This window comes from Bos indicus x Bos taurus, chromosome 14 (assembly GCF_003369695.1).
Source record: "Bos indicus x Bos taurus breed Angus x Brahman F1 hybrid chromosome 14, Bos_hybrid_MaternalHap_v2.0, whole genome shotgun sequence".
NCBI classification, from domain to species: domain Eukaryota; kingdom Metazoa; phylum Chordata; class Mammalia; order Artiodactyla; family Bovidae; genus Bos; species Bos indicus x Bos taurus.
The window spans coordinates 60,399,522-60,425,396 of NC_040089.1; the positions used below are offsets into that span (position 1 = coordinate 60,399,522).

Sequence of the window (25,875 nt, forward strand, 5' to 3'; positions counted from 1 at the left end):
ATAAAACAGCAACATATGGTATGTTTTCCTTTGGTTCCTCTCTGCCCTGAGCCATAGCTTCTGGAACACTGAAGCTGAGCATCGGTGGAAGCAGTAACACTCCTCTGTGAGAAATACGATTCCCTTGCCTGATGCATGGGTGGGATGTGCCATGAAAGTTATCCTTCTGCAACTGTACCAACATTGGAATCTGAACAATATGTCTGTTTTCTGCTACTTACAGTATGACTTAAGTACAAATGTGTTTCCAAAGTAACATTTTACCATAGGGGTTCCAAATATTTTTTAAACATGAAACTAGCATTTTTAGAGATTTTTCTTCTTTTAACCTAAAATTTCAACCGCAAATTAAATTTGCAGCCTACCAGCTCAGTTCTGTAAAACTTGGCAATTCTTGCCAGCACAGAGGAGATGACATGGAGTACTGCCATCTGGTTCTGATCATGTGTTGGATCCTTGAGATGTCACAAAGCTACACTAAAAATCAAGCACAGTATTGAAATGCAGAGTATTAGAGGTGAGCCCAACACACCTAAAGGAAGATTTCCTAAATTCTGAACTGAGTTAACAAATTTGCATTTACACAGCCAGTCTCATAAAATAAGAAAGTAATTTTAGTAATTGTCCTAGTTCTTACTGAAACCATTATCATGATAATAACAAACTTTTAAAGATGACATATTGACATAATATGCAAAGAAAGTCAAGTTTCACTTGTGAATATTGGTGTAATATCTTAAAAAATAGTTCAAAAGAAATTTATACCATGATCAAATGAAGTTCATTTAAACACACAATTTAGTCAGTATTAGGAAACATTAAATTCATTTACCATATTAAGTCAGAGAAAAGGTATATGATTATCTAGACACAGGTTTTAAAACTTTTTGGTAAAATGAAAAACAACATGCATTCCTGAGTTTAAAATAATTAAAATATAGATAAAAGAAACTAAAATTACATGCTATAAACAAATAATACTTAGAACTCTCCTTGTAAAACTGGTTAAACTATTTAACCAGTTTATACGCATTTTTATCCTTTCCCTGGAAATCTGCTAGAATTCACAAAGGCCACCTTATCCTCTGTCTACCTTATCCACAGAGGATTGGATTCTGGTTCCCTGCTTGAAGCCAAGGACTAGGGTCAGGATATTTTGTTTAAGAAAGGAGACTGAAGAAGACTTCTACTAACCACTGCTTGAACTCTCATGGAGCTGAGAGCTTAGAAAGATAGGATGACATACCATAATAAATGAGAATTTAACTAAGTCCCTTACTGATTCTGTGACACGATTGTAATACTGCTCTGAACTGCCACGTTAGGGCTGGTTTTAGAAAGGAGACCTAAACAGAGGAAGTTACAGAGCAGATGCTGTGGGGGAATATAGGGGGAAAAAAATTAAAAACAGCACCAAAAATCCTCCTCAGAAGCTTGCAACCCCCAAATTTCTAGAATGTATGAAAAAATTTAATATTAATCAAAACAGCCAACAAAATCAAACTGTTAGTCACTCAATTGTGTCCAACTCTTTGTGACCCTATGGACTATAGCCCGTCAGGCTCCTCTGTCCATGGAATTCTCCAGGCAAGAATACTGGAGTGGGTAGCCATTCCCTTCTCACAGGGATCGAACCTGCATCTCCCGCATTGCCGGCAGATTCTTTGCCATCTCAGCCACCAGGGAAGCAACTTGGAACACAGATTTACTACAGACGTTTTACACTTTAATATACTGGAGTTTTTTTTCCTTAACCTTCTTTATGCCATGAGCACTTTGGTAGTTTGGTGAAACCTATAAATCCATTCCCAGAATATTTTTAAATGTATAGAATAAAACACATAGCATTACAAAAGAAACCAGTTATTCCTGAAACACAGCTATCAGATATTTTTACAAATACATATATGTTTATTAACAATTAGTGAGCAAGCCATGCTTTTAACAGTTACTATAATTTTAAAGTGGTTTTGAGTGTAAGTAGTTACTCTAGATATCTACTAAAACTGAAATGTAATATGAAATTTTCTATGATTTCTACTGGTGACAGTGTGAGAAGCATTATAAAAACTATTCATAGTATGTTTATTTTCTTTTTTTTTAATTTTATTTTATTTTTAAACTTTACAATATTGTATTAGTTTTGCCAAATATCGAAATGAATCCGCCACAGGTATACCTGTGTTCCCCATCCTGAACCCTCCTCCCTCCTCCCTCCCCATATCCTCCCTCTGGGTCGTCCCAGTGCACCAGCCCCAAGCATCCAGTATCGTGCATCGAACCTGGACTGGCGACTCGTTTCATACATGATTTTTTACATGTTTCAATGCCATTCTCCCAAATCTCCCCACCCTCTCCCTCTCCCACAGAGTCCATAAGACTGATCTATACACCAGTGTCTCTTTTGCTGTCTCGTACACAGGGTTATTGTTACCATCTTTCTAAATTCCATATATATGCGTTAGTATACTGTATTGGTGTTTTTCTTTCTGGCTTACTTCACTCTGTATAATAGGTTCCAGTTTCATCCATCTCATTAGAACTGATTCAAATGTATTCTTTTTAATGGCTGAGTAATACTCCATTGTGTATATGTACCGCAGCTTTCTTATCCATTCATTATGTTTATTTTCATAAGTAAAGCAATGTTAATGAAATGTTAAATTTCAGTTACAGATGGGTGAAAATAAAATTGTCGATTTTTCTACAGAATTTGAGAATTTGAAAGGGGATTAGAAACACTGAATACTTATAGTTGGACTTAATTAGACCAAAGCGTCCCTGGTGGCTCAGTGGTAAAGAATCCACCTACCAATGCAGGAGACGTGGGTTTCATCCCTGGATCAGAAAGATCCTCTGGAGAAGGGACTAGCAACCTGTTCCAGTATTCTTGCCTGGGAAATCCCATGGACAGAGAAGCCTGGCAGACTATAGTCCATGGAGTTGTAAAAGAATGGGACATGACATAGCAGCTAAACAACAACAACAAAGACCAAAGCAGAGGGAAAGAAACTTTTTTTAAAAACCTATTAATATAGGAGAATATAGGAAAAGAGGAAAATGAGAAAACCCTATCCCCACCCCAAATAGAATTTAAAAAAAAAACAAATCTCACTTAACATTTAGAAGATAGACTATCCAGTCAGGTTTATTGGTTGGTTAACTGGTATGATCCTTCTCTAATGGGCTTTAGGAACATACCTAAAAGAGTACCAATACAGAAAATCTAAATAATGAAGATAGGAAAAGATAAGCTACGAAATACTGATCAGAAGAGAGCTAGTGTAGGAGGGTTAATCAGTTGTAATTGACTTCAAAACAAAATATTAATAACAAATGGAAGATAGAATCATGGTTAGATGTTCTGTACCTAATAACGCAGCCTGAAACCAAGCAAAAGCAAACTGTAGGGAATTACCAAGCAGATAATCTGACCACGTTTTCCTAGTCCACAATTACAGTGGAAGTTTGTAAACATATTTATCTGAATTTAAACAGGAAAACTGTAAGTAAAAATAGAGAAAATTTGATACTGATCCAGTAGACACATATATCACATATGTGTGTGATTTTTATACCTATCTAAGTGGATAGAGAATGCACATTCCTTTTAATGACATGTGCAACATTTATTTAAAAATTGATTATACATTAAATAACAAAGGAATTCTCGATGTATTTCCAGACTACATCATTCAGATTGTGTTCTCTGACCATAACACAGTTATATTGGAAAACAACAATTAAAAAGCCCATATGTTCAGAAACATATTCCTAAATAACAACTGCACCAAAGATGGAAGGCACAATGGAACTCAAAATATTTTTAAATAGCTGTAATGAAAATATTAGATATTAAAACTGTTGAACTACGTTGAAACAGCAGTTAGTGAAAAATTTACAACTTTAGTGCATTGAATTAAAAATAAATGCATGGAGAGTAAAGTGGAAAATATATTAGCTCAGCATTTTCTCAAGAGTTTAGAATAAAAACTACAGGGTAATCTTTATTTACCAGAAAATAATTAAACAGAAAAAATGAATTAAAATTAAACAGAAAAAAATCTTTATTTATTAGAAGATAATTAAACAGAAAAAAAACAAAAAACTGGTTTTCTGAAAAACTGAGTAAAATAAACAAAGACAGATCTCAAGGAAAGAGATCTGTATCTTTTTTTTAAAAAAAGATACAAAAATGTCTATAGTTATAAATACAATAATAGAGATTTTAAGTCACAAAGGAATATCATGAATGGTTTATATTGATACTTTTATAAATTAGATGAAGTGAATCATTTCTGAAAGTGTGTTACCAAATTGATTCAAGAAGAATTAGAAAACTAACTAATGTAATAGTCATTAAAGAAATTAAATCAACAGTCAAAATAAGATTTTACACCCAGATAATTTTACAGGCAATACCAAATAAATAGAGAAAGAAATTTTCTTAACTTGCTAAAAGGTATCTGTTCAAAAATTTTAAAAATCAAACTTTTAATATTGAAGTTAAACACAAAGGACCAAAACAAGGTTACATACTTTCACTGCTTGTACTTGAACCCTCAATCAATACCACACTCCAACAAATAGAGATTCGTGATATAAAAAAATGAAAAGGAAGACGTAAAACTCTCATTTGCCAGTATTACACTTACCTACAAAGAAAATCCAAACAAATTTAAAGACCATAGATACCAAAATTTAAACAGTTGTTTGAAAGTACTATGTGAAGCTTTGCCATGATAAATTTTACTTTCAAGGGCAAATGACTTCTAAGAAAATTTAAATTATCAAAATTGACTAATTGAAAGTTTAGGAAAAGCTGATTAAACCAAAAAGCATGAAGAAATTGAAAATCTCTACCCTAAGTCATCTTTACTGTGAAGAAGCACAAGGCGCAGATTTGTAAACAATCTGTTACATAAACTATTACAAAGCATAAAAAAAGAAAAACTGAAAACTGTTTCTCCTTATAAATGTGTTTTAAGCACTCTAAATAAATATTGGAAAACAAAATCCTCATAGTGTATACATGAAGAGACAACTACTGATTATTTCTTTTGTTCTAGGTCAGGTCCCTGATTTCATGAATCTGAAACATTTTAGTTGATTAAAAGTTGGGAGTTCCCTGGTGGCTTAGTGGTTAGAATTCCAGGCTTTCCCTGCCATGACCCAGGTTCAATCCCTGGTCAAGGAACTGAGATTCCACAAGCCACCATAAACATTAGGGGTATATATATCTTTTCTAATTAATGTTTTGTTTTCTTCCATAAATATCTAGGAGTGACATTGCTAGGTCGTATGGTAGGTCTATTTTTAGTTTCTTGAGGAACCTCCATACTGTTTGCCGTGTGGTTCCACCTACAGTGCACAAAGGCGGTTCCCTTTTTCCCACATCCTGACCAACACGGCTTTGACAGTAACCACCTTGACAGATGTGAGGCGGTATCTTATTGTGGTTTTGTGTTGCATTTCCCTGATGATTAGAAATGTTGAGCATCTTTTCATAAGCCTGTTGGCCATCGGTGTATCTCCTTTGGAAAAATGTCTGTTCAAATCCTCTGCCCATACTTTAATTGGGTTGTTTTTTTGATATTGAGTTGTATGAGTTCTTTGTGTATTTTGGATAATTAACCCCTTATTGGACATGTCATTTGCAAATATCTTCTCCCATTCAGCACAGCCACTGTGGAAAACAGCACGTAAGTTCTTCAAAAAATGAAAAACAGAACTACCACACGACCCTGCAGTTCCACTCTTCTTACCCAAAGAAAATGAAAAAAATAATTTGAATAGATAAATGCATCCCAGTGTTCATAGCAACATTTATTTACAGTAGCCAAGACATGAAATACAGATAAATAGATAAAAATGATGTTGGGGTGTGTGTATGGTCGTGGAATATTTCTCAGCCATAAAAAATAATGAAATTTTGCCATTTCCAACAGTGTGGATAGACCTACAGGATATTATGCTTAGTGAAATAAGTCAGACAGAGAAAGACACATACTGTATAGGGTATAAGGTATTTTTTCACACACATTCAGTGGAATTGTGAGTTGGTATAAACATTTTCTCAATGCCACCATCAACTTTAAAGTGGAATTGTATGCTTGGATCTAACAATTCTACTTGTAGAAAAAGCTGTCCTACAGAAATACTTGCTTATGTGTGTATGGAGAGAACATGTATGAGAATTCCTTAAAGTATTGTTCATAATAGTGAAAAACTGGAAGCAGTCAAAGTGTCAGCCTTTGTTCTAGTTACTCAGAATATTTAAAGAGGAAATAGCCTGGTGTAATAATCCTTGGATAATTAACTTTATCATCACTTGGCTTAAGGCAGAGGCAAGGAATCTCATTTTTTGGCTAATTTTTTATGTGCTTCTTATTTGTTCTGTCCTCTGCGTACATGCTCGGTTCCTCAGCCATGTCTGACTTTTTGTGACCACGTGGATTATAGCCCATCAGGCTCCTCTGTCCGTTCTTACCAGCCAAGAATAGTGGAGTGGGTTGCCATTTCCTCCTCTAGGGGATCTTCCCAACCCAGGAATCAAACCCACGTCTCTAGCATCTCCAGCATTGACAGGTGGATTCTTTACCACAGAGCCACTTGGGAAGCCCCTTTCTGTCCTTTATTTGTGCCCGTGTTTTACAAACTATAAAATAACATTTGGCTATAAATCATTTATGTAGAAAAGTATTCCCAAACTCAGGGACTTGTCACTGAAGTTTTTTGTTTGTTCGTTTTTGACTTCTTTATTTGGCTCAGGTTGGTGCTATTTGCTCTCCTGAAAATGTAACCTATAAACTTTTTATTACGCAAGCAGATTAACCAGTCTAATCTAAGGGAAGGCTGACTTCCTCTGTGTCCTTCAGTTCATTGAATATGGAGTGGTGTTTCTGGTCCAAACAGAGAACAATTTAGAGTATTAGAAATTAGAAGTGGTCCTTCCTAAAGACGCACAGGGAGAAGAAAAAGGTGCCGTGCCAACTATCTCCTGTTTTTTTAGCATTATTTTGGAACTTTGTGTTACTTATGAAGAAGTATTATTCTGGAATCTGGGAAAGAGATATAAATATTAGGAACAGAGAAGTATTATTGTTATTATTTTTTGATGATACAGTTGTGTACTAAGAAGAGCCAGGAGAATCAGTGGATATTTAGAGGCTTATAATAAAGTTCTCGGTTATTTTGATTTTTTTTAATGAAATTTTTTTCCAAAATTTCCTTTCAACAGCCTTTTCTGACTTTTTATTTGTAGTTTTCAGGATTTTGATATTCAAGGCTCCAGAAGATGCAGTTTGGACTGGTTGACAATAGAAACATACAAGAATATTGAAAGCTACAGAGCCTGTGGTTCCACAATCCCACCACCGTACATTTCTTCCCAAGACCACGTCTGGATCAGGTTCCATTCCGATGACAGTATCTCTAGGAAGGGTTTCAGGCTGGCATACTTTTCAGGTGTGTTTTTATATAAGAAGAAAGGTTTGGAACAGAATTCTATCATATTAACTCCTCAATCACTTCAGGACTTGCCTTCTAAACAACGTCCATTTTACTGTGACTAAATACCAAGACAGCTGAGATTGCAGAATTCGAGGCAAAAGGTTCAGGTGCCCTAGAGTTAGGTCTCCAAAAGGCATTTTGTATAATCCTAATGGAATGGTTAATTTTACACACTAAAGTCAGTCTTTTTAAATATTTTGAATATATTTATTTTAAAAGAAACTTTTTTCCCCTCAAGTGTTCACCCGTATCCTGCATGTTATTTCAGAATGTATTTTTGTGTGTTACCATTATCTTTACACCTTCAAAGAAAAGACACAATCAATTTTACTTTCATAGTTTGTAGTATCAGAAGTCTTCTTTTGCTGGTTCTTAAACTTTATCTGAATAGTGTGACCAGATCATAAAAATATGAAGAACTCAGAGCATTAGAGTCCCGTAAATTTTTGCTGAAAATAACTTTATATTTTTCTGAAATTAACATGGTCACCTTTAGCAACATATGCTACTTTTTCTCTTTTTTATTAAAAGCACATCTTTGTAATAATTACTTTGATTCTGAAGCATTTTCTGTCACCTGTTTGCCAGAAAATAAGTTGTTGATGGAGAGGAAAGCCTTGGGCTGACATCATCAGTGTGGACTGTAGGATGCTAATGTTTAGTTTTCTTTCCCTGTCTCATTCTTGATATATATTTAGGATAGTCTACTAAACAATTAGAATTCTATGAACATTTCAGTTCTTTTCTCTCTCCTTCCCCCTACTCTTGAGTCTAGATAATGGACTTGCAAGATATTGCGTATATGTACATAAATATATATAAATAACTAAAAAAGAATATTAAAATGGATTTGAAAAGGTGATTATTATGGAGGAGTTTTTCTTAATTTCAAAACGTTTATTCAGTAGGGTATTTAAAATTCTTACGCATATATACTACTGGCGCATATATCTTACATCACTTTACTAAATGTTCTGTAGCAAAGCAGCTTCTGCAAAAACAGAATCAGTCCTTTATCTTTAGGTCAGCTGTAGAGATCTTCATGGAACAAATCATAAGTATTATTTAATTAAAAGTTTTAGTAATCAGTAAGCCAGTATTAATTAAATTTTTTGCTTAAGCCAGCTATCACCTGAGCTAATTAACCTTTACGATAAAAATACCACTTGCTGTTACATATCCTTTAAAGAATATGTTTTTTTTCCCTCCTTACCTCTCCATCTCCCTCCTCTCACTGACCTCCCAGGGAAATCTGAAGAACCAAACTGTGCTTGTGACCAGTTTCGCTGTGGAAATGGAAAGTGTATACCAGCAGCCTGGAAATGCAACAACATGGATGAATGTGGAGACAGTTCTGATGAAGAGATCTGTGCCAGAGAAGCGAATCCTCCAACATCTGCCTCCTTCCAGCCCTGTGCTTACAACCAGTTCCAGTGTCTGTCTCGGTTTACCAAAGTCTACACCTGCCTTCCCGAGTCTTTAAAATGCGATGGCAACATTGACTGCCTTGACCTCGGAGATGAGATCGACTGTGATGTGCCCACTTGTGGGCAGTGGTTAAAATATTTTTATGGTACTTTTAATTCTCCCAATTATCCAGACTTTTATCCTCCCGGAAGCAATTGCACCTGGTTAATAGACACTGGTGATCACCGCAAAGTCATCTTACGCTTCACAGACTTTAAACTTGATGGTACTGGTTATGGTGATTATGTCAAAATATACGATGGATTAGAGGAGAATCCGCACAAGCTTCTGCGTGTGTTGACTGCTTTTGATTCTCACGCGCCTCTCACTGTAGTGTCTTCTTCTGGACAGATAAGGGTCCATTTCTGCGCCGATAAAGTCAACGCGGCCAGGGGCTTTAATGCTACTTACCAGGTAGATGGCTTCTGTCTGCCGTGGGAGATCCCCTGCGGAGGGAACTGGGGCTGCTACACCGAGCAGCAGCGCTGTGATGGCTACTGGCATTGCCCAAACGGGCGGGACGAGATCAACTGTACCGTATGCCAGAAGGAGGAGTTCCCGTGTTCCCGGAACGGCGTCTGCTACCCTCGCTCCGATCGCTGCAACTACCAGAACCACTGCCCAAATGGCTCTGATGAAAAAAACTGCTTCTTTTGCCAGCCAGGAAATTTTCATTGTAAAAACAACCGATGTGTGTTTGAAAGCTGGGTGTGTGACTCTCAGGACGACTGCGGCGACGGCAGCGACGAGGAGAACTGCCCGGTAATCGTGCCAACCCGGGTCATCACCGCCGCCGTCATCGGGAGCCTCATCTGCGGCCTGCTGCTGGTCATTGCCTTGGGGTGCACCTGTAAGCTTTATTCTCTGAGAATGTTTGAACGAAGGTCAGTATCAAGACAGAGCTATGGTGTTGCATGCTCTGTACAGTAAAAACATGGCCCAGATATTTACAACACATTTTTTAAGGAGATGAGCAATATATTTTTGTTACACTATTGGAGACAGAGCTACCTATTGTCTGTGATTTATAAAATTACTATGAAAAGCATATGACTCAGAAGGTTAATAAGCACATTAAAAAAAACAAACACTTAAGAGTTAATGAGGTGAGAAAAGGCAGTCTGTAGTGTTTTCAGATTAACGTGTTTTATAGGAATTTTGCAAGCTGAAATTCTTGGTCATGGTGCTTTAACCTGAGTTTTTATAAATATTAATTCAACAATTCCAGACATTTGAGAGCCTTCTATGTTCAAAGCAGTATATGGGTGAATAGAGCGATGAGTAGGAGTAATCTCACAGGCAGTTTACAGTTAGAAGGAAGGAACTGGTGGGTAGGATTAAATGACAAAACATATAAATGCTGTAAGAGCTATAAAATAAAGTGGTATAAAAGTCAGAGAACCTCAGTTAAGTAAGAAATGGTTCAGCGTGAAAGGGTGGCCCTCAGGGAGAGCCGTCTTCCACGTGGCAGAGGAGAAACCTGGAGAAGTTGATGGCAGAGAGGTCTTCTAGAAAGCTCCTGTGGAGACCATGACCGTCAGCCCCAGAAGAGTTGCAAGTAATACATACAACAAAGAAGTCACATACCAGACAGCCAAGAACAGATGCACAGTATCAAAACAACCATATGCTTCTTACTTGGCATAAGTGGCCAGAAATGTTTTTCTACATTGCAACATGAAACCAAGTAAGCAACATAAAGAGTGATAAAGAACCCACCTGCAGTGCAGGACATGTAAGAGACCTGGGTTTGATCCCTGGGTAGGAAAATCCCCTGGAGGAGGGTGTGGCAGCCCACTCCAGTATTCTTGCCTGGAGAAGCCCCATGGACTGAGGAGCATGGAGGATTACAGTCCATAGAGTCGCAAAGAGTCGGACACGACTGAAGGGACTTAGCGCGTGCACACGCGCGCGCACACACACACACACACAGAAGACCAGAGGTCTTGAGTTTAAGAACAGGTTATTACACACACACACACACACACACACACACACACACACAGGTCTTGAGTTTAAGAACAGGTTATTCCAGAATGGGTTTTGGCAACTCATTTCACTGTTTTCCTTACCTAAAAGGTAAATGTGTTGGACTTGACGAATAAAGTATCTTCTAAGAATATTCACATACTTTCACCTCAAGCCCCTCTGATCTCAGAAGGGTAAAGATCTAGTAGTTTTATCTTTTACAGGGATATTTAATATATTAAAACTTAGTGATCCAGGCCCCTAGTGTAAAACCACATGAGGCTGGACTGTCCGCTTCATCTCTGTGTTCCCAGTGTAGGGTAGTATAAATACCAAATGTTGACTGATTCTGCTTTACAAATGAACAAATATATTAAAATTCAGATTGTTTTAATTGTTGATAATTAAAGAATTACTGTTTTGGCTTGCCCCCCCTTTTTTTTTTTTTTTAAACTCCTTTCATCCCTCTGTTTGTCTCAAAGATCATTTGAAACACAGTTGTCCAGAGTGGAAGCAGAATTGTTAAGAAGAGAAGCTCCTCCCTCTTATGGACAATTGATCGCTCAGGGTTTAATTCCACCAGTGGAAGATTTTCCTGTTTGTTCACCTAATCAGGTATGTTAAACTTTGTGATTTCTGTTTCAGTACCTCTTAAAATGAAGTCTATACTTATATGTAATGGTGAAGGACCCTCGATTGTGTCAGAATTTTTGCAGTTGAGTCAAGAATTAAATAAATGGAAGATTTGAAATTATATGGTTGACTCTGAACAGTGTGGGGGTTAGGGGCGTCAGTGCTCCATGCAGGTGAAAATTCACATGTAACTTTATAGTTGAGCTTCCCAGGTGGCCCAGTGGTAAAGAATCCACCTGCCAATGCAGGAGATGCAGTTCGATCCCTGGGTTGGGAAGATGCCCTGGAGAAGGAAATGGCAACCCACTCCAGCATTCTTGCCTGAGAAATCCCATGGACAGAGGAGCCTGGTGGGCTACAATCCATGGGGTCACAAAAGAACTGGACATAACTGAGCAACTAAACAACTCTATAGTCAGCCTTCTGTCTAGAGTTCAGTGTCCACAAATTCAACCAGCTATAGATGGTGTGGTGCTGTAGTATTTGCCATTGAAAAAAAATCCGTAAATAAGTGCACCTGGGCAAGCCCATGTTTTTCATGGGTTTACTCTAGTTGTTTCCTTATATTTTAACAAATTCAAAAGTATAGTTTTCATTCTTTACTTCTTATTTGGTTACGTGATTCTTAAGCATTTTAATGTTTGCTGCTGCTGCTAAGTCACTTCAGTCATGTCCGACTCTGTGCGACCCCATAGACGGCAGCCCACCAGGCTCCCCATCCCTGGGATTCTCCAGGCAAGAACACTGGAGTGGGTTGCCATTTCTTTCTCCAGTGCATGAAAGTGGAAAGTGAAAGTGAAGTCGCTCAGTCGTGCCTGACCCTCAGCGACCCCATGGACTGCAGCCTTCCAGGCTCCTCTGTCAGTGGGATTTTCCAGGCAAGAGTACTGGAGTGGGGTGCCATTGCCTTCTCCGATTTTAATGTTTAGGATGTGCTTAGTCACTCAGTCTTGTCTGACTCTTTTCGACCCCATAGACTGTAACCCACCAGGCTTCCCTGTCCATGGGGTTCTCCATGCAAGAATAGTGGAGAGGGTTGCCAGGAGATCTTCTCCAGGAGATCTTCCCTACCCAGGAATCGAACCCGTGTCTCTTATATTTCCTGTATTGGCAAGTGGGTTCTTTACCACTAGCGCCACCTGGGATGCCCTGATGTTTAGAATAATTTAGTACACTGAAATTCAAAAGTAAAGTCTGACAACTTATTTTTTACTTGAACTATTTCAAAGATTTAAGATAAATACTAAAGTTGATATGCTTAGAAATACGTTAGTAACATGCAAGATTAAAATAAGTCATTGAAATGAAGTTAATATTTCTACCTGCCTTGAGAGAAAACCTCTTCACAGCTGAATTTTACAGTGCTTAAAAATCCATATCATTTTCTTTAAATAGTGACTCATTCTTTGTTTTAATTTTTTTAGTTTATTTGGAGTATACCCAGTTAACAATGTTATGAAAGTTTCAGGTGGATGGCAAAGGGATTCAACCATATATATTTATGTATCCATTCTCCCCCAAACTCCCCTCCCATATAGTCATTCTTTATTAATGTTGCTGAATTCTTTAAATTTTTGTTAGCAATTTTTTATTGAAGTGTAGTTTATTTACAGTGTTGTCTTAGTTTCCAGTATACAGCAAAGTGATTCAGTTATATACATAGTTATATACATTCTTTTTCATATTTTTTTCTGTAATAGGTTATTACAAGATGTTGAATGTAGTTCCTGGCAATTGCTTTTTAAATTTCTTTTTCAATTCTTAAAGTTGTGCCAGGGTTCATAAGGCCATAAAGGTTTATACATTTAAAATGTAAATTCATCATGAAATAATTCTAAAAATTGTTCCCAGTATCAGAATTAAGAAAAATTGTTGGACATTGTTTTCCCAGTGATTGAAAGTGAAAGTCACTCAGTTGTGTCTTACTCTTTGCAGCTCCATGGGATAGTCCATGGAATTCTCCAGGCCAGAATACTTGAGTGGGTAGCTGTTTCCTTCTCCAGCGGATCTTCCCAACCTAGGGATCAAACCCAGGTCTCCTGCTTTGCAGGCGGCTTCTTTCCCAGCTGAGCCACCAGGGAAGCCCAGTGATTAATTCCATTCAAAATGAACGTCCATTTCCTTTTTGGTAAATGAGATTTCTGATTGCAATCTGTCACCTTATTTGAGTCTTTTTAGGAAATCTTTGTGAGAATTTATAGTTTTAAAACATTTCTCTGGATATAATTTGCTAAGTAAATAATTCAGAATTTCCACTGGTTAAAATTCTGTGTGCAACATAGGAAGAACCTACATTGTGGCTTTTTCATAATATATTGTTGGTCCTGCCATGGGGAAGGGTTCTTTTTAGGGAGGAATTCAGAGAATGGTTAATTCCATGCACGCCCGTCTACCATCTGTCACCCACCACCAGTATACCTTGAGGGTACCTTCAAGAGTTTGGTCAACTGTGAGTTACAAGGAGCATAGTCCACATATGATAGCCCTCACTTCTAACACCAATTATAATAATTGTAAGTTCAAGGGCTCCCAAAACCATCCTCAGGTTGATAATTCACTAGAAAGCCTCAGAGCTCATTGAAAGCTGTTACATACCATGGTGTAACTTTTATTGCTGGGAAAGGACCCAAATTAAATCAGCCTCAGGAGAATACCAAGCATTAACCCTTCCAATTGTCTTTTCCCCATAATGTCAGGACAGTGTAACTCTCTCAACACCAGTGAATGGCAATATGCATGAAACATTGCCATCCAGGGAAGCTCACCCAAACCTGGTGTCCAAGGATTTTATAGGAGCTCCATCACATAGGCACAGTTCATCGCACACGTGACTGATCCCGGTCTCTAGCCCTTCAGAGATTGACTGATTCTGCTGATTGAAAGCCCTCACCCTGCATCACGTTTGTGTGGCTCAGAGCCTCCACCTGAAACACACTGTTACTCTCTGGCTGGCCCAAGGCTCCACGCAATGACACTTCCATCAAGGGTGACATTCCAGGGATTGAGATCTCTTCCCAGAAGTAAAGGGCAAAGGTCAGACTTCACTTAGGGTAAAATTTCATTAACTCCCCATAACAGCTTTCCTCTTGGATTATAATTTACCCTGAGAATTTTGATTCAAAAAAGTTTTAAAATAAAACATGTTTGTAAACTAGATTTTATTCAGTTAATGAGATTAAATTCTCAAGTTTGAAACTTTTGTTAATAAAGTATCAAGTATCTATATTAGTTCTTAAAAAGAATTATTTTCTGAATTACCATCTCATTCAAAATAGCGATCCTTTCTGAGGCATGCTTTCTTTCTTCTTCTTCATAAACTGAAGAAGTATATGAAATTATTCCTAAAACAATCATGAGATCCCCTTGTAGAACTGAATGGGCAGTCATTTAATTAAACAGACTTTGAAATGAGTAGAGAACTTCATCTCACTGTGGCAGACTATATTGTTAAAGTTGGATTTGAAGTGTGCTGAAGGCGTTGTGGATCTCAGCTGCCTAAGAGGGGAGGATAGCTGAAGAGCCTGTATTCCTTGCTGGATTTAATGACAGTGCTCACACAAAGCCTTAGAACTTGAGCCAGATGAGGAGAACCAGATCTGTGGAGTTCATAGGGATGTGAACCACTTTTGGTTTATATTCATAATTGGTGAAAAATCTTACTGGCATACTAAATCTATATATGCTGATATTCAGATTTCTTATTGACAATCTGTTCTTTATTAAGGCAAGACTATGAGATATTCCTTTGATAGTAGCTTCTTAGCTTTCTGTGAATTATATTTCAGGAATTATGTTCAAAAAGTCTATATGGAAATCACAAATAAATGCAGTACCAGTCACAGAGAGAGATGGAGAACATACTATCACATTTTCTTACTCTCTTCCCTTCTTTTCTTCTGTGAGGAGGAGGGGCAAGAGTCATTCATTTTGGCAGATAGAAGCTGCCATTTGAAAGGGAGTATATCAACTTACCATTGTTTCTTGGATATACTATGTTTTAAAAATACTAAATGCCAGATTGATGAAAGCTGTGTTTGTTCCAAGTTTGATTACTCCTTTTTATAACCACTAGATGGAGCTTAAAGACTATTTTTATAACAGTAGCTTGTTGGGTTTTTGTGTTTTTTTAAGTAATTGATAGTCATTCATCTACAAAAAAAGTAAGTTTTTCTTTCAGTTGAACAATATGGTCACCTCCCAAATGCACTAGTTAAAAATCATCAGTTTTCAAAGAATAAGGTTATAATTTATGTTTAACATGACAATAAGACTTAAATCTTTTAAGACTGAGAAGAAACCTAAATGTATCAGATACCATTGACTAGTGCTATAAACAAATTATTTTCTTTGACTTTCTGTTTTCTGTGCTGCATTACAAATATAATAATTCCTCTGTTTATGGTAATATAAATAAATTCTCAGTATCTACTCATCCAACAAATCCTTGGTTTTGACCTTGTAAATCAAGTCTGATTTGTTCTCTTCTACACAGATAAACAGCCTGGTTTTCACACTCCTGTAAGTCATTTAGAGAATTATGGTAGAGATTTTTCTGTGCTCCTAGCTAAAGAAGTATCAAATAATTTCATTTTCATCTTTGGTACATTTCTAGGATTGGATTACTGTGTGAAGTTTTAAAACAAAATTGCTGTTGTGATTGACATTATCATTTTAAAGTTCATATATAAAGTATCAAGAAAATCTTAAACACAGTGAACAGTGGTTCCAGTTATAGGTTAGTTTCTGGAGTGGGATGAACCTGTATTAATGAGAGAATTTAATTTATCTTTCATAGACCCTAACAATGAGTAATAGAATTTTTACCCACAACACAGTTTTAATACCTTGTTTTCAGCTGTCTTAAGATTTTTTTTTTTTTTTTGCAGGCATCTGTTTTGGAAAACCTGAGACTGGCTGTACGGTCTCAGCTTGGATTTACTTCCATCAGACTCCCTATGGCAGGCAGATCCAGCAACATCTGGAATCGTATTTTTAATTTTGCAAGGTCACGCCATTCAGGGTCATTGGCTCTGGTCTCAGCAGATGGAGATGAGGTTGTCCCTAGCCAGAGTACCAGCAGAGAACCTGAAAGAAATCATACTCACAGAAGTCTGTTTTCCGTGGAGTCTGACGACACAGACACAGAAAATGAGAGAAGAGATACGGCAGGAGCATCGGGTGGGGTTACAGCTCCTTTGCCCCAAAAAGTCCCTCCCACGACAGCTGTAGAAGCAACGGTGGGAGCAAGTGGAAGTTCCTCCACTCAGAGCGCCCGAGGGGGTCACACAGAGACCGGACGGGATGTGACCAGCGTGGAACCCCCCAGTGTGAGTCCAGCACGGCACCAGCTCACAAGTGCGCTAAGTCGAATGACTCAGGGGCTACGCTGGGTACGTTTTACATTAGGGCGATCAAGCTCTTCGAATCAGAACCAGAGCCCTTTGAGACAGCTTGATAATGGGGTAAATGGAAGAGAAGAAGATGATGATGTCGAAATGCTAATTCCAGTTTCTGAAGGAGCTTCAGACTTTGATGTGAATGACTGCTCCAGACCGCTTCTTGATCTTGCCTCCGATCAAGGGCAAGGGTTCAGACAACCATATAGTGGAACAAATCCTGGAGTGAGGCCAAGTAGTCGTGATGGCCCTTGTGAGCGCTGTGGTATCGTCCACACTGCCCAGATCCCGGACTCTTGCTTAGAAGCAACGCTGAAAACTGAAACGAGTGATGATGAAGCTTTGTTACTTTGTTAGGTACGGATCCCATCAGGGAGCTTGGGTACAAGTTGGAGCAATATCCATTCATTGTTTTGTAACTTTACAATTAAACTAGTTTTCATTTAAAAAGAAAAAAAAAGATGCAGGGTGATTTCTTATTATCATATGTTAGCCTGCATGGTTAAATTAAACAACTGTAACTCTATGAACTTTAGAGTTTACTATTTTAGCAGCTAAAAATGCATTATGTATTCAGATTGTTCAGTAATGTTTTTCCATTTGTTTCTAATTGTTTTCATTCTGGTACTGTGGTTAGCAGTAGAGATATGGCTGCTGAAACTCATTTGACTGTCAGTTTATCTATCCTATGTTAAAATATTTCTTTGTTCAGAATAATACCTTCTTTTAATTAAACCCTTTATGCTTTTGCCAACACATCTCGTAAGTTAATATACTAGATGTTAAGATTGTTGATATAAAAAGTAAAAATTCCTTATCCTCATCTATTTTTATTTATATAACATTTGTCTAAGCATTATTGTATTTCATCATAACATGAGCTTGTCAAAGGGAAAAAAAAACTTTGTCTAAAATTTTTTCTCTCATGTTTGACATGCAATGATGTGAAATTTAGATAGTTAGATAAATTAATGGCAAAAAACAAAACTCTTTTATAGGTTTTCTAATGTTGACTTTAATATTCTAATATGGTACAGACCAAATGGTAAAAATCCCAAGTCATTTCTTTTTCATCTCTATTTAAGGACACATTAAGCAGATGAAGATATTCTACTATGCATTAAATCTTGAACTTGATGTGTACAAAAACTGTACAAGATAAGTTCCACCTGGTAATGTCTTTCCCTGATACAGGGTTACGCTTGTATTGGACCTAGGGATTTGCACTAAAAATCATATTAAGGTCTCAGATGAGTTTAGTGCAGAAGCACTATCACTTTAAATACTATTCTTTGCTATCATGATGACTATATTTCCATAGCTTTTTGGGGGGTTGAGGGGGCATTTTTATTACAACTTGAGGTTGCTTTGCTGGTTTCATATTTATTTGTTGTATTTAAAGACTGCATTCTTGTAAGAAAGTGATTTTTTTCAATATATTTTATTCATGAGGGGAGGATCATGCTACATGAAAAGCAAATTAAGAAGTCATTCAGATCACCTCCCTTTTTAAAGTAAAGTGAATTGCAAAACCCCGCATATTTTTTTATTGTCAGTTCCCATTTATTTATTTTTTAGCTGTCTGTTTTAGTAGCTTAATGATTGAGTATGAAAAATGTATTTGTGTGTGATTATTGCTATTTATTAAATTTTAAATACTTTGCTGAATGTCATTTTAAAGCATGTTTGCGGTCTTGTGTATTTGTCGTGTTATGCTGTCAGGAAGAACTGACTGAAATGTTTTAATATGTATCAAAAATTAAAATTACTTTTTTTGTATTGCCTTGAGGTACTTTTTAACTTGAAGTTGCTGTTTATTTTTATTTGGTGTGTATACAAATTCAGGCCATGAAATATGCAGTATGTCTAGAAGAAAAATTAAAGGGAGATAGTCTTTCTTAACTCTCTTATCATAAAGTAGTAGCTTATACCAGTTCTCAAGGGTAAAAATCCCTAAGGATCTGAATATTATTTTGCCCTTGAAAAAATTGATGTATCTTAGAAGATTCAGTAACTCTAGCAGTTCTCTTTTTATATTATTTTCAGACATTTTAAACTCCTATGCAATATTTTACTGTCAGAATTTGGGTTACCAAATTAACCTTGTTTGGGTCCTACTAATGATATACTATTATGTATAGGTTTTTTGTTTTTGTTTTCTGGCATGTGTTTTTAATTTCTTTGTTTAAATTAACTAATACATCTTCTTGGTTTAAACATTAAAAAAATCAAGTCTGTCTCCTACTCCTGACACTCATCTTTTAGTTCCCTTTCAAAGAAAAAGGTACAAACACTACATTCTTGTATACCCCCCAGAAATACCATAAACATACATAAATGTATCCATGTGTATAAATGCTATATGATATAATATAAATTGTAACATACTATGCATTCTCTTCTGCACTTATTTTCAAAGGCAAGGTATATCTACTACTGTTTGAAGGTTAAAAGTAAAGTTGGGTATTTCTGTTTTTTGACTTTTCACGTTTAAACACTTGATCTTGTCTTGAATTTAAGGCTCCACTTTTTTTTTCCTAGGTAACTACCTAATTACTGCAAGACTGTTTATTAAATCTGTCCTTTCCTCACTTTTGCAAATGACCCTTTTATCACATTGCAGATTTTCATATTGTGTGGATATGTTTCTAGACTCCCATTCCATTCTCTTCAACTGACCTGCCCTTTCTTTTTTTGTACCAGTCTTCCACTGTTTTAATAACTGTAATTTTTAAGTATTCCAATATTCTTGCTTATTCTTCCAGTTGAACTTTAGAACCAACTCTTGTGTTCCACCAAACAAACCCATAGGACTTTTTTTTTTTTTTTTTTTGACAGTTTTATAGATCAGCTTGGGGAAATTTGACATCATTATCATGTTAAAAATTCTGTCTAAACCATCCAAAAATGGCTCCCATTTGTTCAAGTCTTTTTGTTGTTTCCTTTGAAGATGCTTCACGTTTTACTTTACTGAGATCTTGTAATGTTCTTCAAGAGTTCTAAGAAATTTTATTATTTTTGTTACCATTATTAAGGAAGTCCTTTTGATTTATAATTTAGTCTTATTTTAGTATATACAAAAGGTAAAATGTTTTCTACTCAGCTACCAGACTCTGATTTTCTTATGGTTTCTAATAGTACTTCACTTAATATTTTTGTGTTTTCCATTTATACAGTCATGTCTTCCAGTTTGCATACCTCTTTTTATGTCTTGCTTGCATTGTCTAGTATTTCTAGAATAATGTTAAAATATATTGGCTACAATGAACTGGGTTGAGATATATACATTTAGTTAATCATATTAAGGAGTATCTGTTGACCCCTGTTTTTTAAAAAAATTAGTCAAGGTTGCATGTTGAATTTTATCACATGCCTTTTCATTTTCTATGGAGATGATATTATGATTTTTCTCCTTTGACCTTTTAATATGAATTTTATTAATATATTTTGTACCATCCTTAAATTCCTGAAATAAACTCTACTTGACCATATGTATTACTCTTTCAATGTATTTCCAGATTATTCCATATTTTATTTAGATTTGCATCTGTATTCATCAGTGCAATTAGTCATGTGTGTGTGTGTGCATGCACCTTTGAGCACTACCTTTAAGAAGCTTTGTTATTGATTTTATGCTGGTAAATTGGAAATATTTTTCTTTCTCCTGAGTTCTGGAACAGTTTGCATAACAATGGAATTTTCCTTAAGATTTCAGTGAAATTACCTGGTGCTGGTCAATGTTTGGCAAATAGCTCTTTAACAGCTCTTTTGGTATTTATGGTAACTGGTGTGTGTAGTTTCTGTGTCTTAGCTAGGACCATCAACCATCCATATTGTCCAGGTTTTCAAGTTCATTTCCCAGTGGTGAGCAGAGTTACCCCTTCCTCTTTTGTGTGTGTGGCTCTTTCCCCTGAGTATGTATTATGCTTGCTCCCTTATTTTCTTAATTAAGATAGCTAGTAGTTGGCCTAATTTGCTGTTTTTGTTTGCTTGTTTCACCCCAAGTGGTATGCTTTGAGTGTCTCTTTTATTATTTTTCTGTTTTCCAATTAATTGATTTCCTTAAATAAATGTCCTACTTTTTGCTTTCCTTATTTTGTTGTTGTTTTTTTAACTCCTTGTTAGCATTCAATTTAATCGTTTTTATATTTTCTTAATTATTAATATGAGATTTAATTCTGTTCAGTCACTCAGTGTGTCCAACTCTTTGCAACCCCATGAACTGCAGCACACCAGGCCTCCCTGTCCATCACGAACTACCAGAGTTTACCTAAACTCATGGCCATTAAGTCGATGATGCCATCCAGCCATCTCATCCTCTGTTGTCCCCTTTTCCTCCTGCCCTCAATCTTTCCCAGCATCAGGGTCTTTTCAGATGAGTCAGCTCTTCGCATGAGGTGGCCAAAGTATTGGAGTTTCAGCTTCAGCATCAGTCCTTCCAATGAACACCCAGGACTGATCTCCTTTAGGATGGACTGGTTGGATCTCCTTGCAATCCAAGGGACTCTCAAGGGTCTTCTCCAACACCACAGTTCAAAAGCATCAATTCTTCTGCACTCAGCCTTCTTTATAGTCCAACTCTCACATCCATACATGACTACTGGAAAATCCATAGCCCTGACTAGATGGACCTTTGTTGACAAAGTAATGTCTGCTTTTTAATGTGCTGTCTAGATTGGTCATAACTTAATTCTGAGCACTGCTTAAATAGGCCAAAACACTTAGGTGTATTAGTGTTGTCATTACTTTTATATTCCAGGTGTTCTGTTTTTATTTCCTCCTTAACCCACAAGTTGTATAAAAGAAGCCTTGTTTCCTTTTTTTGCTATGTATTGTTTTTTGTTTTACCAAATAATAGCAGATTCGGTGTGGGTATTGGTACTGTTTTCTGATTGCTTTATTCTCTTTTTTTTTTTTTTGGCATCAGAATCAGAGAATGTTATGTGTATTATATTTACTGTGGGGAGTTTATTATCTTTCCTTAACTTTTAATATCCAGGATCATTTTTTTTGACGTATATTCCCTGTTTACAGGATGTAGATTTTATTAGATATTACTCAGTATATCATGTACCATTTAGATCTTCTCCCCTGTACTCTGTCTTATCAGTCTGTCCGTCAGAGCTCCAGTGTTGGTATGAAGGAAGAGGGGCAACCACAGGGCTGTGTCACACAGGCTCAGAGGTCGCAGCCCCGCCTGAGCTCATGTCACTCACTAGGACTGAGAACATAAGCACGTGATGAGGGGAGTCTTCCAGCAAGACGTTGGGGTTTCAGCTGCTACTACTGCTTACCACTGTCATCCACTGTTAAGCTGGAAATAAGTGCATACGACGTTTAGAATAAAGGGAAAAAGAGCAGAGTGAATTCACTAGGTGTTCATTGAGTCTCTACCACAGACCCAGCGATGCTGCGGTGACCTGCCTGCTGCTCGCCACTCAAGTTGCTTGGCCATTCCCTCACCCTTCCTCCTGAGTTCCAGGGAGAAAAGGACTGCAGCCTGACCCATTTTACTCAAGTGGGCCCCTGTTTAAAAACTGATGGACATCTCTGCACAAGCTTCTTAGGACCTACTCTCAGAAGGGCCAAAATAACACTTCTACCGTATTCTGTTGGTCAAACAAACCACTAAAACCAACCCAGATTCCACAGAAAGACAAATAGACTCCACTCCATAGTAGACATAGCCAAGAATGTGTGACATCTGTAATCCATCTCAGGAGAGTACCTGATGTGTAAGAAACACCAAATTGCCAGAATTAATATCAAGCAGAAAAACAGTGCTACAGTCCCAGTAAGGGTCACTTGTGAACTTCCCTGGTGGTCTAGTGGTTGGGAGTCTGCCAGTGCCAGGGACACACTTCTGATCCCTGGTCCAGGAAGATCCCACATGCTGCAGGGCAACTAAGCCCACTCACCACAACTACTGAGCCCACACACCACCACTACTGAATCCAGTGCTCCAAAACAAGCCACTGCAGTGAGTGAGACGCCCACACTCCGAAACCCAGAGTAGCCTCCCCTCACTGCAACTAGAGAAAGCCCATGTGCAGCACAGAACACCCAGGGCATCCAAGAATAAATAATGTTTTAAAAAAACATTTGCTAAAAGGATATCACATTAACTCATCTCCTCTGTCATATGTCAAGTACATTAATTGTGCATATCTTGGTTATTAGAAATACAACAATTAGCCTTAGTATATTTGGATGAGAAATCACAGCACTGGTGCAAATTTAGATAAGCACATTTAGGCAGTATGAATGTTAATGTTATTAATATTTTTCAACTAAGTTTATATGTTATTGTAACCTATGGCTTCCTTCATAGCTCAGTCGGTAAAGATTCCACCTGCAATGCAGGAGACCTGGGTTCAGTTCCTGGGTTGGGAAGATCCCCTGGAGAAGGAAATTGCAACCCACCCCAGTATTCTTGCCTGGAGAATTCCATAAACAGAGGAGCCTGGCGGGCTACAGTCCATGGACTCGCAAGAGTCTATAACATATTTTTTTATTTTTAGAGGCAATGTTGTGGATAAAAACAGCCACATTGCCTGCCCTACTCCTTCCTATCATGCAATCTTCAGTAAGTCCCTTAATCGCTCTGCACTTTAGATCTTCATCTATCAATGGGGATGACGGGCCTCTTGGAATATTACTGTATGTAAAGCTCTTGAAGCAGTGCCTGGCTCATCGTAAGGACTACATCTTTGCTGTTACTGTCATTGAATGTTAAACAGAAAACATCTCTGAAGCTTGAATTAGATGAGATCTTGTATGTGAAAGGTCCAGAAATACTCATGGTTTCTGAAGATCATGAAGATGTGCTTCCTGGGTGCTTCTGAGGGCAACCACTTCCCCTGGGATCATGAACGTGAACCAGCAACCCAGAATAAACATCAGAATGGGAGCAAGAAAAGGGGAAAAGAAACCGTAGCAGCCCATTTGTGATGAGTTCAAGGGAGTTCCAAGACCCAAGAGACAGGACCTTGCTGAGCCTGGGATCTGAGGAAATTGCCATAGTGACTGAATCTGGAGAAGGGTCTTCAGGGGTCTCCTAGAACAGCAGTAATTTTAGATCACTTAGTCCCCTGTAGAAAGGATAATTAGTGGCTTCCCTGATGGCTCAGGTGGTAGAGAATCTGCAATGCAGGAGACCCAGGTTTGATCCCTGGGTCCCTCCTCCCTGGAGGAGGGCATGGCAACCCACTTCAGTATTCTTGCCTGGAGAATCCCATGGACAGAGGAGCATGGCAGGCTACAGTCCATGGGGGTCACAGAGAATCAGACACGACTGAGCAACTAACTCTTTCACTTCACTTTCAGTCCCCTCACTGGAGCAAATGTGTGTACTCAACATCCAGAAGGAGAGAAGCCTCCTTCTGAGGGTTTGGGGAAAGAATAAAACAGGCCACTTGTCTCTGAGCAACTGCACCAGCCTTGGCCTGACTCCTTTGACTTCCTGTTCCATGAAGCAAGTGTGGTAGGAGTCTCACTCACCCATGGAGAATGACATTCCTAACTCCCCGACAGGTTCTGAAGTTGAGAATAACAACAGTGGTTGGGAAGATTATGTGAGACAATGTATGTAAAAGCCAGTTAGAATAGTGACTGTGAAGTGCAGTGTGAGTGCTCCACAAACAATAAAGGAGGCTACATGATCATGTCTTCCAGCACCAGCTGTTTATATCTTGGACTTTCCTATAAGCTTTTGTTTGAAAAAAGTGGTTTGAGAATTAATAAACTTTGGAAACCAGTGCTAGAACATGACAAGAGTAATTTGCCCTAATTTAGGGCACGCATGGTTTGTTGTTATCGTTCAGTCACTAAGTCATGCCCAACTCTTTGCAACCCCGTGGACTACAGCACACCAGGCTTCCCTGTCCTTCACTGTCTCCCAGAGTTTGCTCAGATTCATGTCCACTGAGTCACTGAAATATCTAACACATCATCCTCTGCCACCCCCTTCTCCTTTTGCCTTCAACCTTTCCCAGCATCAGGGTCTTTTCCAGTGAGTTGGCTCTTTACATCAGGTGGCCAAAGTATTGGAACTTCAGCTTCAGCATCAATCCTTCCAATGAATATTCAGGGTTGATTTCCTTTAGGATTGTCTGGTTTGATCTGCTTGCTGTCCAAGGGAATCTCAAGAGTCTTCTCCAACATCACAATTTGAAAGCATCAGTTCTTTGGCACTCAGCCTTCTTTGTGGTCCAACTCTCACATCTGTACATGACTACTAGAAAAACCACAGTTTTGACTGTAAGGACCTTTGTCAGCAAAGTAATGTTTCTGCTTTTTAATACGCTGTCTAGGTTTGTCATTGGTTTTCTTCCAAGAAGCAAGTGTCTTTTAATTTCATGACTGCAGTCACCGTCCACAGTGATATTGGAGTCCAAGAAAAGAAAATCTGTCGCTGCTTCCAATTTTTCTCCATCTATTTGCCATGAATTGATAGGACCAGATGCCATGATCTTAGGTTTTGAATGCTGAGTTTCAAGCCAGCTTTTTCACTCTTCTCTTTCACTTTCATCAAGAGACTCTTTAGTTCCTCTTTGCTTTCTGCCATTAGGATGGTGTCATCTGCATATCTGAGGTTATTGATATTTCTCCCAGCAACCTTTATTCCAGCTTGTGCTTCATCCAGCCCAGCGTTTCTCATGATGTACTCTGCATATAAGTTGAATAAGCAGGGTGACAATATACAGCCTTGATGTACTCCTTTCCCAATTTTGAACCAGTCCATTGTTGTATGTTCAGTCCTGCCTATTGCCTCTTAACCTGCATATGTGCCTTGGAAGGAATACTCCCATGTGCTCACAAGAGGCTAAAACCCAAAGAAGCTTAATATCCTCCCAGAAAGGAACATGTAAGCTTTACTAAGGGAAAATAATAGAGTGTA

General features: G+C 37.7%; 1 protein-coding gene across 2 annotated transcripts in view; it reads left to right on the top strand.

The window, feature by feature from the left end:
* The window catches only part of LRP12 (LDL receptor related protein 12), a 90,929-nt gene extending 69,859 nt beyond the window's left edge, over positions 1 to 21,070 (top strand). For both annotated transcript variants that reach the window (XM_027561338.1, XM_027561339.1), the window contains 4 exons: positions 7,265 to 7,467; positions 8,759 to 9,863; positions 11,430 to 11,562; positions 16,467 to 21,070. In XM_027561338.1, coding sequence (XP_027417139.1) covers positions 7,265 to 7,467; positions 8,759 to 9,863; positions 11,430 to 11,562; positions 16,467 to 17,333 — 2,308 coding nt within the window. In that variant the 3' untranslated portion in view covers positions 17,334 to 21,070. The remainder of the gene's footprint in view (positions 1 to 7,264; positions 7,468 to 8,758; positions 9,864 to 11,429; positions 11,563 to 16,466) is intronic.
* Positions 21,071 to 25,875: the final 4,805 nt, after the last annotated feature.